General features: G+C 39.4%; 1 protein-coding gene across 20 annotated transcripts in view; it reads right to left on the bottom strand.

The window, feature by feature from the left end:
* LOC309713957 (protocadherin gamma-C5-like) overlaps nt 1-15,408 on the bottom strand; it is a 308,827-nt gene that overhangs the window by 240,622 nt on the left and 52,797 nt on the right. Inside the window, exon 1 of one of the 20 annotated variants that reach the window (XM_082545911.1) lies at nt 10,581-13,115. The exons of 17 other annotated variants lie outside the window; for them this stretch is intronic. In XM_082545911.1, coding sequence (XP_082402037.1) covers nt 10,581-12,983 — 2,403 coding nt within the window. In that variant the 5' untranslated portion in view covers nt 12,984-13,115. Of the gene's footprint in view, nt 1-646; nt 3,143-5,993; nt 8,477-10,580; nt 13,116-15,408 lie in introns of those variants that run through there. 2 more of the 20 variants (XM_082545923.1, XM_082545912.1) reach the window with 2 other exon arrangements.

Genomic DNA, 15,408 nt, shown 5'->3' with positions numbered 1-15,408 from the left:
TATGTGATGACAACAGAGGACATAGGCACGTGTGATAATCTGTTTAATACTGAAGGTGATAAGTAAGAACATTAGAGCATTTTTGGGATCTTTCCTCTAAGAAACCCTTAACAGCTTAACTGCCCAAGGGAATCTTTTGTTTGGCCTTTGAGCAAAATGAACAAAGAATGCCAAACCAAACTTTTCATTTAATACTATTCACTTTAATACTATCATACACATACTCAGAAACCTGTTAAGTAAAGAGTTCATTTTTTTAACTCTTCTATTGAATACGTTATGATGGACAGACCGTAACTCTCAAGAACATAACACCACACCATGTAAGTGTTAAGAAAATCAAGGTACAAGTACAAGATTAAAAACTAACAAGAAAAAACACGATCATATCAAGAAACAGAGGATTAACCTCAAGTGAAAGTATCTATTTTTTACTTGTACAGCGGTCTGTTTCTTATTTAAAAGCAAAGTTTAAGAACCACGTGCGAAAAAAACCTGCTTAGTATGAGTGTTTTATCAAAAAGAAAAAAGAAAATATTCAATTTCCTTAATTGGCAGAAGTATCACAGCCTCCAAACGCTTTGAAATTAACCAATATTTACAAGCTGTACAGTTATTGAAAATAGGACATGCGATATCTTCCTACCTTAGGAGACATATCGCCATCTCCAAACACATCTGTAAAGTCTGATGGACTTTTCTTCAGAGTCTGTTCAGCAGGCAGCGTGTTGTCATTGTATGATGTCACAAACTTAAAGTCACTGGTTCTTGAACCTGTGGTTAGGTACGCGTCATAGTTGTAAGTGCTGCGTAAAGTTCCTGTGCCATCAACATCTGTGTAATTAGGAGGAAGATAACCACTGGGGATGGCAACTGCTCCATCAAACAACAGTCTGGGCTTTCTCCTACGACAAAACCTCAAACCCAGGATGATGATGATAAAAGTCAGAAAAAACGTGGACACAGACACCAGCGCGATGATCAGATAAGAGGTCAGTTTGGAATTGCTCTCATTAAAAGACAGATCCTTCAGTTCTGGCACCTCAGCCAAGTTATCAGAAATAAGTAAATACATGGAACAGGTGGCAGACAGAGAGGGCTGTCCGTTATCTTTCACTGCCACTACAAGGTTCTGTTTCATGCTGTCAGATTCAGAAATGTCCCGCTGTGTCCTGATCTCTCCGCTGTGGACACCAATAGTAAAAAGTCCCGGATCAGTGGATTTGACTATTTGATAGGACAACCAAGCGTTCTGTCCGGAGTCTGCGTCCACCGCGATCACTTTGGACACCAGAGAGCCTCCGTGTGCAGCTTTGGGGACCAGCTCGGTCATGAAGGAGTTGCCCTCCGGGGAGGGGTACAGGATCTGAGGAGAGTTGTCATTCACATCTGAGATGAACACACTCACGGTCACGTTGCTGCTGAGAGGAGGAGAACCATTGTCTCTGGCCATCACGTGGACTTTGAAATTCCTGAACTGTTCATAATCAAACGACCTCACAGCATGGATCACACCCGTGTCTCCGTTCACAGACAGATAGGAGGACACCGGGGCACCGTTCACCTCACCAGCTAACAGAGAATAAACCACTGTACCGTTCTGTCTCCAGTCGGGGTCTCGAGCACTAACGGAACATAAAGTGGAGCCCGGTTTGTTATTCTCACTCACATATGCGCTGTACGACTGTTCCTCAAACACAGGTGGGTTGTCATTAATGTCAGCTACAGATAACTGAACACTTTTAGAAGAGGACAGAGGTGGAGAGCCCTCGTCAGTGGCAGTGATTGTAATGTTGTAATCGGACACTAATTCGCGGTCCAGTTGCCCTGTGGTCACCAGAGAATAATAGTTTTTAATAGACGGAACCAACTTAAAGGGGACACCCTGCTGGATGGAGCAGCGGACCTGTCGGTTATTCTCAGAATCTCTGTCCTGCACGTTAATGATGCCCACCTCTGTAGCAGGTGGGACGTTCTCGTGTATAGGGTTAGTTAATGATTTCAAATTGATGGCTGGTGGGTTGTCATTGACATCAGTTATATCTATAACTACTGTACAATAAGAGGTAAGACCCGGTCCGTCCTTTGCTCTTACTCGCAGCTCTATTGAACTCTCCGTTTCATAATCAAGTGACCCGATAACTTTTATCTCTCCTGTCTTATGATTCAGTGAAAACAAAGATACATGTTCATCAGAAACATGATCGAAGTTATATGTAATATCACCATTTGGGCCAGTGTCTGCATCGGTTGCGCTCACTGTAACAACTACGGTATCTAAAAGAGAGTTTTCAGGCACACTGGCTTCATAAACGGCCTGGCTGAACACTGGGGTGTTATCATTAGCATCCAGCACAGTGATGTGAATAATCGCAGTACCTGATCTCTGAGGAGATCCACCATCTACAGCTGTAAGCACTAATTTCAGCCCTTTCTCTTTTTCTCGGTCTAGTTCTTTTAACAAAACCAATTCGGAATGTTTCCTCCCACTAACATCTGTATTTACATTAATGGTGAAATGCTCATTGTTTTGTAAATTGTAACGTTGGACAGCATTTGTGCCTATGTCGGCATCGCGGGCTTCCGTAAGTAAAAATCTCTCTCCTTTGTCTGCCGATTCTGTTATTTCAAGTGAAATCAGATCCTCACTAAACTCTGGCGCGTTATCATTTATATCTTGCACATGAATACTGATGCGATGAAGCTCTAAAGGGTTTTCCAGCACAAGCTCCTCTTTTAAAACACAGCTGGCTTTTTTACCACAAAGACTTTCCCTGTCGATCCTGTCACTGACAGTCAAATCTCCGGTGCTCAGATTAATATCACAATACCTTTTATCGTCCCTGTCTGTGTCAATTCGGGCTTTACGCGAGGAAAGAGTCGCAATCCCAAGACCCAGATCTTTGGCGATATTCCCTATCACAAATCCGACTTTCATTTCCTCTGCGATAGTGTAGCTCACGTCTCCATGGGCGAAATGCAAGTCCACGAAAAGGAAAACCACACAATAGCAATTCATAGCCAATCTTCCGTATACTGCACTTCCCATGATCGATCAAGGTTTAATCCTTTCCTGGAAAATTCCTTGGAAGTGATCAAAAATAGTGCTCTTTTTAAATATTCTAAATAATCCCAGCGTTTGCCTTTTGTAACGCCCTTAACCTAGACACGCTACACCAAAATAAGACTTCGCAATGGCAGAAAAGAATAGATGAAGAACAGAGACCTCCTGTCTTTGTTGGTGCACAGTGACACCAAGAGTTTCGTTAAATTATAGCACTGCAAACCCAAACAAGAGGCCAGCTTCGAGTTATAACGCCCTTATTAATCAATAAAAATATTGACACTCTAGGGACTTCGGTGTTATTTTGTCATTCATACTGATTTCTTAAGGGATAGTGGCAATATACTATTTTCATTATCAACCATCTCTCAAGCACACTTCAAGGAAGACCTCTAGTATTCATTTCTACATCAGACATAAAATAAGTTCCTGAGAAATCAATAAAAGGGAACCACAAATATTGTCATAATGTAAACTGCTCTACTTATTCAATCAATGCTGCATTTTTCTTTTCTTTTTTTCCATCATTTTTTGCATATAGAAAAATAAGACATTTGATTCACAAATGCCAAAAACAAATATTATAAGTGATACCCTTGGATAATATACAGCAGAATCAAATTCAGTAGCTCAAGGATGTTCCATATAACTTGTTTCATTGAGTTTCTTTAACAAACAACCTGAAATATCTGCAAAAAGAACAATGACTTTCCACTATCACCATCCGAATAAGGTGAAACTTAGAGAAACAAATATCTCGCATAAAGTGCATGATTTAGGAGGGTATTAACTCTTAAATCCACTTCTAATTTCAAGCAGGTAGGAATGAACCAAAGCTGTTGCCATGTGTATTCAACAAAGAAAAGACCAACAAGTAAGAGAAATACATCCTTATTTTTTGTGAATCTTAAATTACCAAGAGATTAGATCATGTAATAACTAAAGTATCTTCTTTTCTTAGTAAACACAGATTGTCTCACTCAATGTCTGGTAATAACCTAATGTAAAAACACCAAGCATTAAACAGTAAAATAATGTCTGCAGGTCTGGGATGAGTTAAGACTTTTGTATGTTTGTTTTTTTTTCCCTGTGCTGTTAATGATGAAAACCTTCCTATGCAAGAATTTGGTGTAACATCATAACTTACCAGTTTATATGTATAAAAAATAAAGGTTTCACAACATCAAAGTATTATTTAACAGCACCAGTGCTATTCAGTGGTCTGAATGTCAGGGTTGATCACTGAGTAGAAAAGGAAAAGCTGCTATTGAGAATTCCAACAGGGATTAACTTGCAGCATGTAATTTGAAATTATATTATTTAGCAGTTTGCATTGTCTTATAGTTCTCCAACCACCAGACAAGACTGTGCATTCTCAAAGTATGGCATGCTGATACTGGAATTATGCATCTGTTGTTTTTAATTTGTTCTCTCAGTTAGAGGTTACAGAATAGAGAAAAATATAGAGGAATACAATTGTTGCACTTTATTTGTAGCATAAAACTATGAAAAACTAATGCACTGATAGCTCAGCTTCATCTGCATTGCGGTGATTAGTAGTTTGGGTGAAAACTGAGACGCACAAAGTCAGGTAACACCACTGGTAATGGCATAAGTTTGACCCCACTCATTGTACCCAGAGGTCAGAACTTTTATGCACCTGCTGTTACAGAAGTGAATACTGGATGACTGAGTAATCATCAAAAGCCAATTTTGGCATGTAAAGACTTTAAATTGGCAAGGCATAAAAAACTACCCCTAAATATTTGCTATGAGCATTTATGCAGCCAATAGCAATTGTATACTGTAATACTGTTAAGGCCAGTGGCCTGGAAACAAAAGACTTCGTAAGACATTTTGAAGCTACTACAATATTCGATTGTATAGACTAAGTTCAATTATATGACCACTGCGTGGTGAGTTAGGTTATAAGACTAAATCAATAGAACAATTTTGAAATGGCTGTTGCTGTATGTACATGTCATATATAACCAAGAAATGAAAAACTAGCACAACACCTAACATACTTTGTGGATCAGGAGCTATTTTTTTCTTCAGGGATGATCAAAGCATGAACAAATAGCTTTTAACTGGGTGGATTTCAAATAAATAAATACAGGGAGAGCCTATTTAAAACAACAGAGACCTTGTATTTGTGAAATCTTAACAAAAAGTAACCCTTGAAAATAGATTTAGTATAGTGAAGAATAGGAATAATGCCTCAGTACTAGGAATCTAATTAAGAATATTATACTATAAAAACACATGTTGGAATATCAAATATTCAGTAATTTAAGAATGATTTCTCTCATATGTATTTGAAAACTGCTCCTGCAAATAAGACTCTAATGTAGATGCATATTAAAAACTTGTCTCATAACCTCTTAACTTTCTGAGCAGAGAGGATAAACAAAACATTAACATCAAATTAATAAACACCATGAAATGATACCAGAACACTATTCTAGAGGATCATATAAATGGTTGTATAAAGTCAGAGAGTTCAGATCAATAGAGAATTATAAAGATGTGTCATCAATCACAAAAACATAACAGGGCCCTACTTTTAGGAAATCTTGTTCTTAACCAAATAATTTACAAACTCTGGTGGACTTTTCCTCAGAGTCTGGTCAGCAGACTGCAGTTGTAACACATGAAAAATCCAAATTCTAAAGTCAACCAAATCTCATATGTCTCAGGTGCATATGAAACAATTCTGAATCCAATTTACATTCAGTAGTAACTTCAACTTTAATTTGTCGATTTTGAATTAAAAACCAAATTTCAGGAGCATAATCTGCCTGGTGTCATACTACCCTTTTAAACTGGTTATTTAATATGGTATTTGATGGTGGAAAAAAGTTGATATGAATTAGTAAGGCTGGAAGACAGGAACACAAGAGCCTAGTTCAAAAACATGTCCTCCTACCTCAGGAGTCTCCAAAGAATCTCCAAAGACATCAGCAAAGTCTGATGGACTTTTCTTCAGAGTCTGGTCAGCAGGAAGCGTGTTGTCATTGTATGATGTCACAAACTTAAAGTCACTGGTTCTTGAACCTGTGGTCAGGTACGCGTCATAGTTGTAAGTGCTGCGTAAAGTTCCTGTGCCATCAACATCTGTGTAATTAGGAGGGAGATAACCGCTGGGGATGGCAACTGCTCCATCAAACAACAGTCTGGGCTTTCTCCTACGACAAAACCTCAAACCCAGGATGATGATGATGAAAGTCAGAAAAAACGTGGACACAGACACCAGCGCGATGATCAGATAAGAGGTCAGTTTGGAATTGCTCTCATTATAAGACAGATCCTTCAGTTCTGGCACCTCAGCCAAGTTATCAGAAATAAGTAAATACATGGAACAGGTGGCAGACAGAGAGGGCTGTCCGTTATCTTTCACTGCCACTACAAGGTTCTGTTTCATGCTGTCAGATTCAGAAATGTCCCGCTGTGTCCTGATCTCTCCGCTGTGGACACCAATAGTAAAAAGTCCCGGATCAGTGGATTTGACTATATGATAGGACAGCCAGGCGTTCTGTCCGGAGTCCGCGTCCACCGCGATCACTTTGGACACCAGAGAGCCTCCGTGTGCAGCTTTGGGGACCAGCTCGGTCATGAAGGAGTTGCCCTCCGGGGAGGGATACAGGATCTGAGGAGAGTTGTCATTCACATCTGAGATGAAAACACTCACGGTCACGTTGCTGCTGAGAGGAGGAGAACCGTTGTCTCTGGCCATCACGTGGACTTTAAAACTCCTAAACTGTTCATAATCAAACGACCTCACAGCGTGGATCACACCCGTGTCTCCGTTCAAAGACAGATAGGAGGACACCGGGGCACCGTTCACCTCACCAGCTAACAGAGAATAAACCACTGTGCCATTCTGTCTCCAGTCGGGGTCTCGAGCACTAACGGAACATAAAGTGGAGCCAGGTTTGTTATTCTCACTCACATATGCGCTGTACGACTGTTCCTCAAACACAGGTGGGTTGTCGTTGATGTCAGCTACAGATAACTGAACACTTTTAGTCGACGACAGAGGTGGAGAGCCCTCGTCAGTGGCAGTGATTGTAATGTTGTAATCAGACAGTAGTTCGCGGTCCAGTTGTGCTGTTGTTACCAGAGAATAATAGTTTTTAATAGAAGGAACCAACTTAAAGGGGACACCCTGCTGGATGGAGCAGCGGACCTGTCGGTTATTCTCAGAGTCTCTGTCCTGCACGTTAATTATGCCCACCTCTGTACCAGGTGACAAGTGTTCGGGTATGGGGTTCGACAGTGACTTTATATATATTACAGGGGGGTTGTCATTCACATCAGTAACATCTATTATGACTTTAGCATAGGAAGTTAATCCTAAACCATCTTTCGCAGTTATGCGAAGCTCAAACAATCTCACTGTTTCATAATCAACTGTAGCGGACAATTTTATATCCCCTGTTTTATAATCTATGGCAAATATTGACTTAACGTCTTCTGGAACGTGTCCAAAGTCATATGTAACTTCTCCATTTAGTCCTTCATCTGCATCAATTGCTTTTACTGTCAGCACAACAGTACCCATGGGAGAGTTTTCTGACAGACTGGCTTTATAAACGGCCTGGCTAAACACTGGCACGTTATCATTAGCGTCCAAAACAGTAATGTGAATGACCACGGTACCTGATCTTTGAGGGGAACCACCATCTAAAGCGGTCAGAAGTAGATTGATTTCTTGTAATGTTTCACGATCGAGCTCTTTGTTAAGGACAAGTTCTACAGAATTGGTTCCAACTCCAAGGAAAAAATTTTCATTCGTCTGTAGGTTGTATGATTGAACTGAATTTTTACCTATGTCGGCATCGTGCGCTTCTTCTATTGGAAAACGAGCACCTTTTGACGCAGATTCACTAATATCTATATGGATCAAATTCTTATTAAACTGTGGGGAGTTGTCATTTATATCCTGGACATGTAGGCTGATTCGCTGCAGTTCTAATGGATTCTCCAACATGAGTTCTTGTTTTAAAACGCAGGATGCTTTGTCTCCACACAGGCCCTCTCTGTCAATCCTTTCGGCAACAATCAGATCTCCATATCGGAGGTTTATTTCACAGAATCGTTTGTCGCTTCCTTCAGTATCAATACGAGCCTTTCGAAGAGATAGTGTATTTGCGTCGATGCCGAGGTCTTTGGCGATATTTCCGATCACAGTCCCGTGTCGCATTTCCTCTGTAAAAGAGTAGCTTATATCCCCGCTGACAAAATACAAACAAAAGAAGGGTAAAGCAACGACAAGGGTGTGTATTCCAAATGTCGCGTTAACCATCTTGACATGTAAATGTTTCCTCTGTAATGCGCAGGAATACAGCAAAGACACAGATATTATTTAAGCCAAAATCAGCACAATCTAAAACCACGTCTGCCTGTCCTTCGACGACCAACTGCAGCACATTAGAACACATTCTGCCTCGACAAATAGGTGTGGATTTTAAGATAGGCAAGGTGGACAGCGACATCGTGAGTCTAATTTAAAAATTGCATTGAGCAGCAGCCCTGTACAAGGCGCATGGAAGCGTTTATGGACGAACGTTGAACCTTAATTTAAAAGTAAAAGTGTATATTGAAGTGTGCAGACAGATAAAAAAAAATGCATTAATCCGAAAGGTCGCTGTATACTGAGCAATGCTGCCGATGGAAACTCATATCTGCAAAAGTTTAGATCATTATTGTATACAAAATGTGATACAAATTAAAGTTTAAATATCTGTGTTCACTGAAAATGTGTGGCTAGGATTTACATGATAACTTTTGAAAAACAATTAAATGTTTGTAAACGGTGTTAAAAATGCTTCAAACTACAGAAATAGTTTTATTTTTATTTGTTTTTTAAGCTACTAAAAATGCTTGAGTAATTTTCGAAATATTTAAATTAAACATTAATCTCAATTGACATTTCTGTATCAGAACAGAGACTCGAGAAGGAAAAGCAAAAAGATTTTAACGGCCACAACGTTTTATAATATTCAAGAACTTTACCTCTGTGATCAGTTCCAATAAAAATGTGAACATGTAAGTCAATAATTGCAACATTTGAAAAAAGAAAAGAAAAGAAAGAGGAGATAGTTAAACAAAGACCTGCACTTCCACTATTCGTGAAAGCAATGTGACAAAGGTGTGAGAGGTGTGACCTGAGTCTGAGAACCGACCCTGGGAGGCGGGGCTGGGGCAGGTGCAGGTAATTAGTCGATCTCTTGTGTGAACCTGGAGCTGTGTGACTCCCTGGTCTAAGCCGTGTTGTTTCTCTTTTTTAACTTTTCAATGAAGGCTAGATGTGGGTCCCATAGGAGTGGTAGGTCACAGAAAATGTTCCGCTTGAGTTTTGGTAGTTTGGTAGAGGTTTAAAGTTATTTACCGCTTTAGGAGGAAAACACTGTTTTATTCCTATGGAGAAACTTTTAGCGGACTCCGCCTCCGCTTGCCAATACTTATTAGGGTGCGACCCTAACCTGGAGACAGGTAACTGAAACACATACATGAAGAGAAGTGGGGGGATATTCCTTCTGAGGTAGATTTTTCTGTGCAAGTGATGTCCTGTTACAAATTACAGATAATTTGTTTTAAAACTAGTTTAACTTTACAGCAAAGCGCTGAGGACTATTTTGACGGTTGTGGTTGTTTGTTTATTTTGTTTATTTGTTTGTCTTTCATTGTAAGAGTGACTAGTTTTTAATAGATTCCCCGCAGCGCTTGTCCTGTCTTCCACATACAATTGTACAATTTTATAGTTTTAAATGTATTTAATAAAGTAGAGCTTTTTAATTGTTTTCGGTGCTACTGTTACATGTTTAGAAAGATTTTATTTTTTATTAGCATTAAAAACCCTGTAAACTGACTGTATGCCTACGGCTAATCCCTATTGAAATGGATGCATACCTCGGGTCACAAATGGTTTGCTAAAATATGGGTGACATATTATTTAGCTCATATATATGTAGGTTTAAACACAAGAAAACAAGTTCAAAAGAAACTTTGAGAATATGTTACACACGAAGACTCGAATCTGAACAGCATGTGTACATTAGGAAGCAACTGTAGATAATATGTGAGCGACTGCACTTTTAAAATTAGATCATGGGAAGATCTGCGTAATATACGATGACAAAAGAAACAGAAAAGCTGAAACAAAGGGGGCGCGTGTCTAAACACAATAGTGCTATCACTACTTGTTTTTGTAAAACTAATACTTGCTTTTGTAAGACATACTAATTTTCCACTATGTCAAAATGTAAACTTTTCGTTGATGTAGAGGACCGTAAAGACAGCAACCCATTAAAACAAAACCAGGAGAAAATGATTTCAACAACATCAAGAAACTTTCCCTTCAAAAGTAGCAGTAAAAATAATGTCAGAGGCAACAGGCAAAGTGTGATAAATACTATAACGGGATTTTAGAAAAAGCGAAAAAAGATTGACTGGAGGAAAGAGTGAACGTTTTATCTGTTAAAATAATGTATCGAACATTTGACACCCTTACCTCAGGAGAACCACCACAATCTCCAAAAACATCAGCAAAGTCTGATGGACTTTTCTTCAGAGTCTGGTCAGCAGGCAGCGTGTTGTCATTGTATGATGTCACAAACTTAAAGTCACTGGTTCTTGAACCTGTGGTCAGGTACGCATCATAATTGTAAGTGCTGCGTAAAGTTCCTGTGCCATCAACATCTGCGTAATTAGGAGGGAGATAACCGCTGGGGATGGCAACTGCTCCATCAAACAACAGTCTGGGCTTTCTCCTGCGACAAAACCTCAAACCCAGGATGATGATGATGAAAGTCAGAAAAAACGTGGAGACAGACACCAGTGCAATGATCAGATAAGACGTCAGTTTGGAATTGTTCTCATTATAAGACAGATCCTTCAGTTCTGGTACCTCAGCCAAATTATCAGAAATGAGTAAATACATGGAACAGGTGGCAGACAGAGAGGGCTGTCCGTTATCTTTCACTGCCACTACAAGGTTCTGTTTCATGCTGTCAGATTCAGAAATGTCCCGCTGTGTCCTGATCTCTCCGCTGTGGACACTAATAGTAAAAAGTCCCGGATCAGTGGATTTGACTATATGATAGGACAGCCAGGCGTTCTGTCCGGAGTCCGCGTCCACCGCGATCACTTTGGACACCAGAGAGCCTCCGTGTGCAACTTTGGGGACCAGCTCGGTCATGAAGGAATTGCCCTCCGGGGAGGGATACAGGATCTGAGGAGAGTTGTCATTCACATCTGAGATGAACACACTCACGGTCACGTTGCTGCTGAGAGGAGGAGAACCGTTGTCTCTGGCCATCACGTGGACTTTAAAACTCTTGAACTGTTCATAATCAAACGACCTCACAGAGTGGATCACACCCGTGTCTCCGTTCACAGACAGATAGGAGGACACCGGGGCACCGTTCACCTCACCAGCTAACAGAGAATAAACCACTGTACCGTTCTGTCTCCAGTCGGGGTCTCGAGCACTAACGGAACATAAAGTGGAGCCAGGTTTGTTATTCTCACTCACATATGCGTTGTACGACTGTTCCTCAAACACAGGTGGGTTGTCGTTAATGTCAGCTACAGATAACTGAACACTTTTAGAAGAGGACAGAGGTGGAGAGCCCTCGTCAGTGGCAGTTATTGTAATGTTGTAATCAGATACTAGTTCACGGTCCAGTTGTCCTGTGGTCACCAGAGAATAATAGTTTTTAATAGACGGAACCAACTTAAAGGGGACACCCTGCTGGATGGAGCAACGGACCTGTCGGTTATTCTCAGAATCTCTGTCCTGCACGTTAATGATGCCCACCTCTGTACCAGGTGGCACGTTCTCAGGTATGGGGTTAGTTAGTGATTTCAAATTGATGGCTGGTGGGTTGTCATTGACATCAGTTATATCTATAACTACTGTACAATAAGAGGTAAGACCCGGTCCGTCCTTTGCTCTTACTCGCAGCTCTATTGAAGTCTCCGTTTCATAATCAAGTGACCCGATAACTTTTACCTCTCCTGTCTTATGATTCAGTGAAAACAAAGATGCATGCTCATCAGAGACATGATCGAAGTTATATGTAATATCACCATTTGGGCCAGTGTCTGCATCGGTTGCGCTCACTGTAACAACTACGGTATCTAAAAGAGAGTTTTCAGGCACACTGGCCTCATAAACGGCCTGGCTGAACACTGGGGCGTTATCATTAGCATCCAACACAGTGATGCGAATAATCGCAGTACCTGATCTCTGAGGAGATCCACCATCTACAGCTGTAAGCACTAATTTCAGCTCTTTCGCTTTTTCTCGGTCTAGTTCTTTTAACAAAACCAATTCGGAATGTTTCCTTCCACTAACATCTGTATTTACATTAATGGTGAAATGCTCATTGTTTTGTAAATTGTACCGTTGCACAGCGTTTGTGCCTATGTCGGCATCGCGGGCTTCCGTAAGTAAAAATCTCTCTCCTTTGTCTGCCGATTCTCTTATTTCAAATGAAATCAGATCCTCACTAAACTCTGGCGCGTTATCATTTATATCTTGCACATGAATACTGATGCGATGAAGCTCTAAAGGGTTTTCCAGCACAAGCTCCTCTTTTAAAACGCAGCTGGCTTTTTTACCACAAAGACTTTCCCTGTCGATCCTGTCACTGACAGTCAAATCTCCGGTGCTCAGATTAATGTCACAATACCTTTTATCATCTCTGTCTGTGTCAATGCGGGCTTTACGCGAGGAAAGAGTCGCCATCCCAAGACCCAGATCTTTGGCGATATTCCCTATCACAAATCCGCCTTTCATCTCCTCTGCTATAGTGTAGCTTACGTCTCCATGGGCGAAATGCAAGGCCACGAAAAGGAAAACTACACAATAGCAATTCATAGCCAATCTTCCGTATACTGCACTTCCCATGATCGAATAAGGTTTAATCCTTTCCTGGAAAATTCCTTGAAAGTGATCAAAAATAGTGCTCTTTTTGAATATTCTAAATAATCCCAGCGTTTGCCTTTTGTAATGCCCTCAACCTAGACACGCTACACCAAAATAAGGCTTCGCAATGGCAGAAAAGAATAGATGAAGAATAGAGACCTCCTGTCTTTGTTGGTGCACAGTGACACCAAGAGTTTCGTTAAATTATAGCACTGCAAACCCAAACAAGAGGCCAGCTTCGAGTTATAACGCCCTTATTAATCAATATAAATAATGACAATCTAGACTTCGGTGTTATTTGGTCATTCATACAGATTTCTTCTTTTTTCCTTTTCCACCTGTGGTGCGCCTTTCAATGAAATAATAAACCATATGTTTAACAAATCCATGTGTAATCCTGCAAAAGACAAGTAAGAGCTATAGTTGCTTACAAATTCAAACCGATACTAATCCATCTGCAAGGGCTGTTACTAAATCTATAGAAAGCAACTTGTGTGCACATGAGCCAAAATCAAAGACCTTAAGGAATAGTGGCAATATACTATATTCATTATCAACCATCTCTCAAGTACACTTCAAGGAAGACCTCTAGTATCCATTTCTACATCAGACATAAAATAAGTTCCTGAGAAATTAATAAAAGGGAACCACAAATATTGCCCTAATGTAAACTGCTTTACTTATTCAATCAATGCCTCACTTTTTTTTATTTTTTAATCAATTTTGTGTATAGAAACATAAGACATTTGATTCAAAAATGCCAAAAACAAATATTATAAGTGATACCCTTGGATAATATACAGCAGAATCAAATTTAGTAGCTCAAGGATGTTCCATATAACTTGTTTCATTGAATTTATTTAACAAACAAGCTAAAATATCTCGACAAAGAACAATGACTTTCCACTATTACCATCGGAATAAGGTAATGCCTTAGAGAAACAAATATCTCACATAAAGTTTATGATTTGTGCGGGTATTAACTCTTACATCCACTTCTAAATTCAAGCAGGTAGGAATGAACTAAAGCTGTTGCCATGTGTATTCAAAAAATAAAAGACCGACAAGTTAGAGAAATACATCCTTATTTTTTGTAAATCTTAAATTACCAAGAGAGATTAGATCTTGTAATAATTTAAGTATCTTCTTTTCTTAGTAAACAAAGATTGTCTCACTCAATGTCTGGTAATAACCTAATGTAAAAACACCAAGCATTAGACAGTAAAATAATGTCTGCAGGTCTGGGATGAGTTAAGAATTTTGTATGTTTGTTTTTTTTTCCCCCTGTGCTGTTAATGATGAAAACCTTCCTATGCAAGATTTTGGTGTAACATCATAACTTACCAGTTTATATGTATAAAAAAATAAACGTTTCACAACATCAAAGTATTATTTAACAGCACCAGTGCTATTCAGTGGTCTGAATGTCAGGGTTGGTCACTGAGTAGAAAGGAAAAGCTGCTATTGAGAATTCCAACAGGGATTAACTTTCAGCATGTGATTTGAAATTATATTATTTAGCAGTTTGCATTGTCTTATAGTTCTCCAACCACCAGACAAGACTGTGCATTCTTAAAGTATTGCATGCTGATACTGGAATTATGCATTTGTTGTTTTTAATTTGTTCTCTTAGTTAGAGGTTACAGAATAGAGAAAAATATAGAGGAATACAATTATTGCACTTTATTTGTAGCATAAAACTATGAAAAACTAATGCACTGATAGTTCAGCTTCATCTGCATTGCAGTGATTAGTCATCTGGGTGAAAATTGAGACTTTACACAAAGTCAGGTAACACCACTGATAATGGCATCATTTTGACCCAACTCATTGTACCCTCAGAGGTCAGAACTTTTATGCACCTGCTGTTACAAAAGTGAATACTGGATGACTGAGTAATCATCAAAAGCCAAATTTGGCATGTAAAGATTTTAAATTGGCAAGGCATAAAAACTACCCCTAAATATTTGCTATGAGTATTTATGCAGCCAATAGCAATAGTATACTGGGATAGTATTAAGGCCACTGGCCTGGAAACAAAAGACTTCGAAAGCCATTTTGAAGCTACTACAATATTTGATTGTATAGCCTAAGTTCAATTATATGACCACTGCATGGTGAGTTAGGTTATCAGACTAAATCAATGAGGACAATAGCACTATTTTGAAATGGCTGTTGCTGTATGTACATGTCATATATAACCAAGAAATGAAAAACTAGCACAACACCTAACATACTTTGTGGATCAAGAGCTATTTTTTTCTTCAGGGATGATCAAAGCATAAACAAATAGCTTTTAACTGGGTGGATTTCAAATAAATAAATACAGGGAGAGCCTATTTAAAACAACAGAGACCTTGTATTTGTAAAATCTTAACAAAACTTAACCCTTGAAAATAGATTTAGT

Source organism: Aulonocara stuartgranti (assembly GCF_965226115.1).
Source record: "Aulonocara stuartgranti genome assembly, chromosome: 2".
In the NCBI taxonomy this organism is placed as follows: Eukaryota; Metazoa; Chordata; class Actinopteri; order Cichliformes; family Cichlidae; genus Aulonocara; species Aulonocara stuartgranti.
Note: the sequence above shows the minus strand (reverse complement) of the source record. Positions and strands in the feature narration are given on the sequence as shown.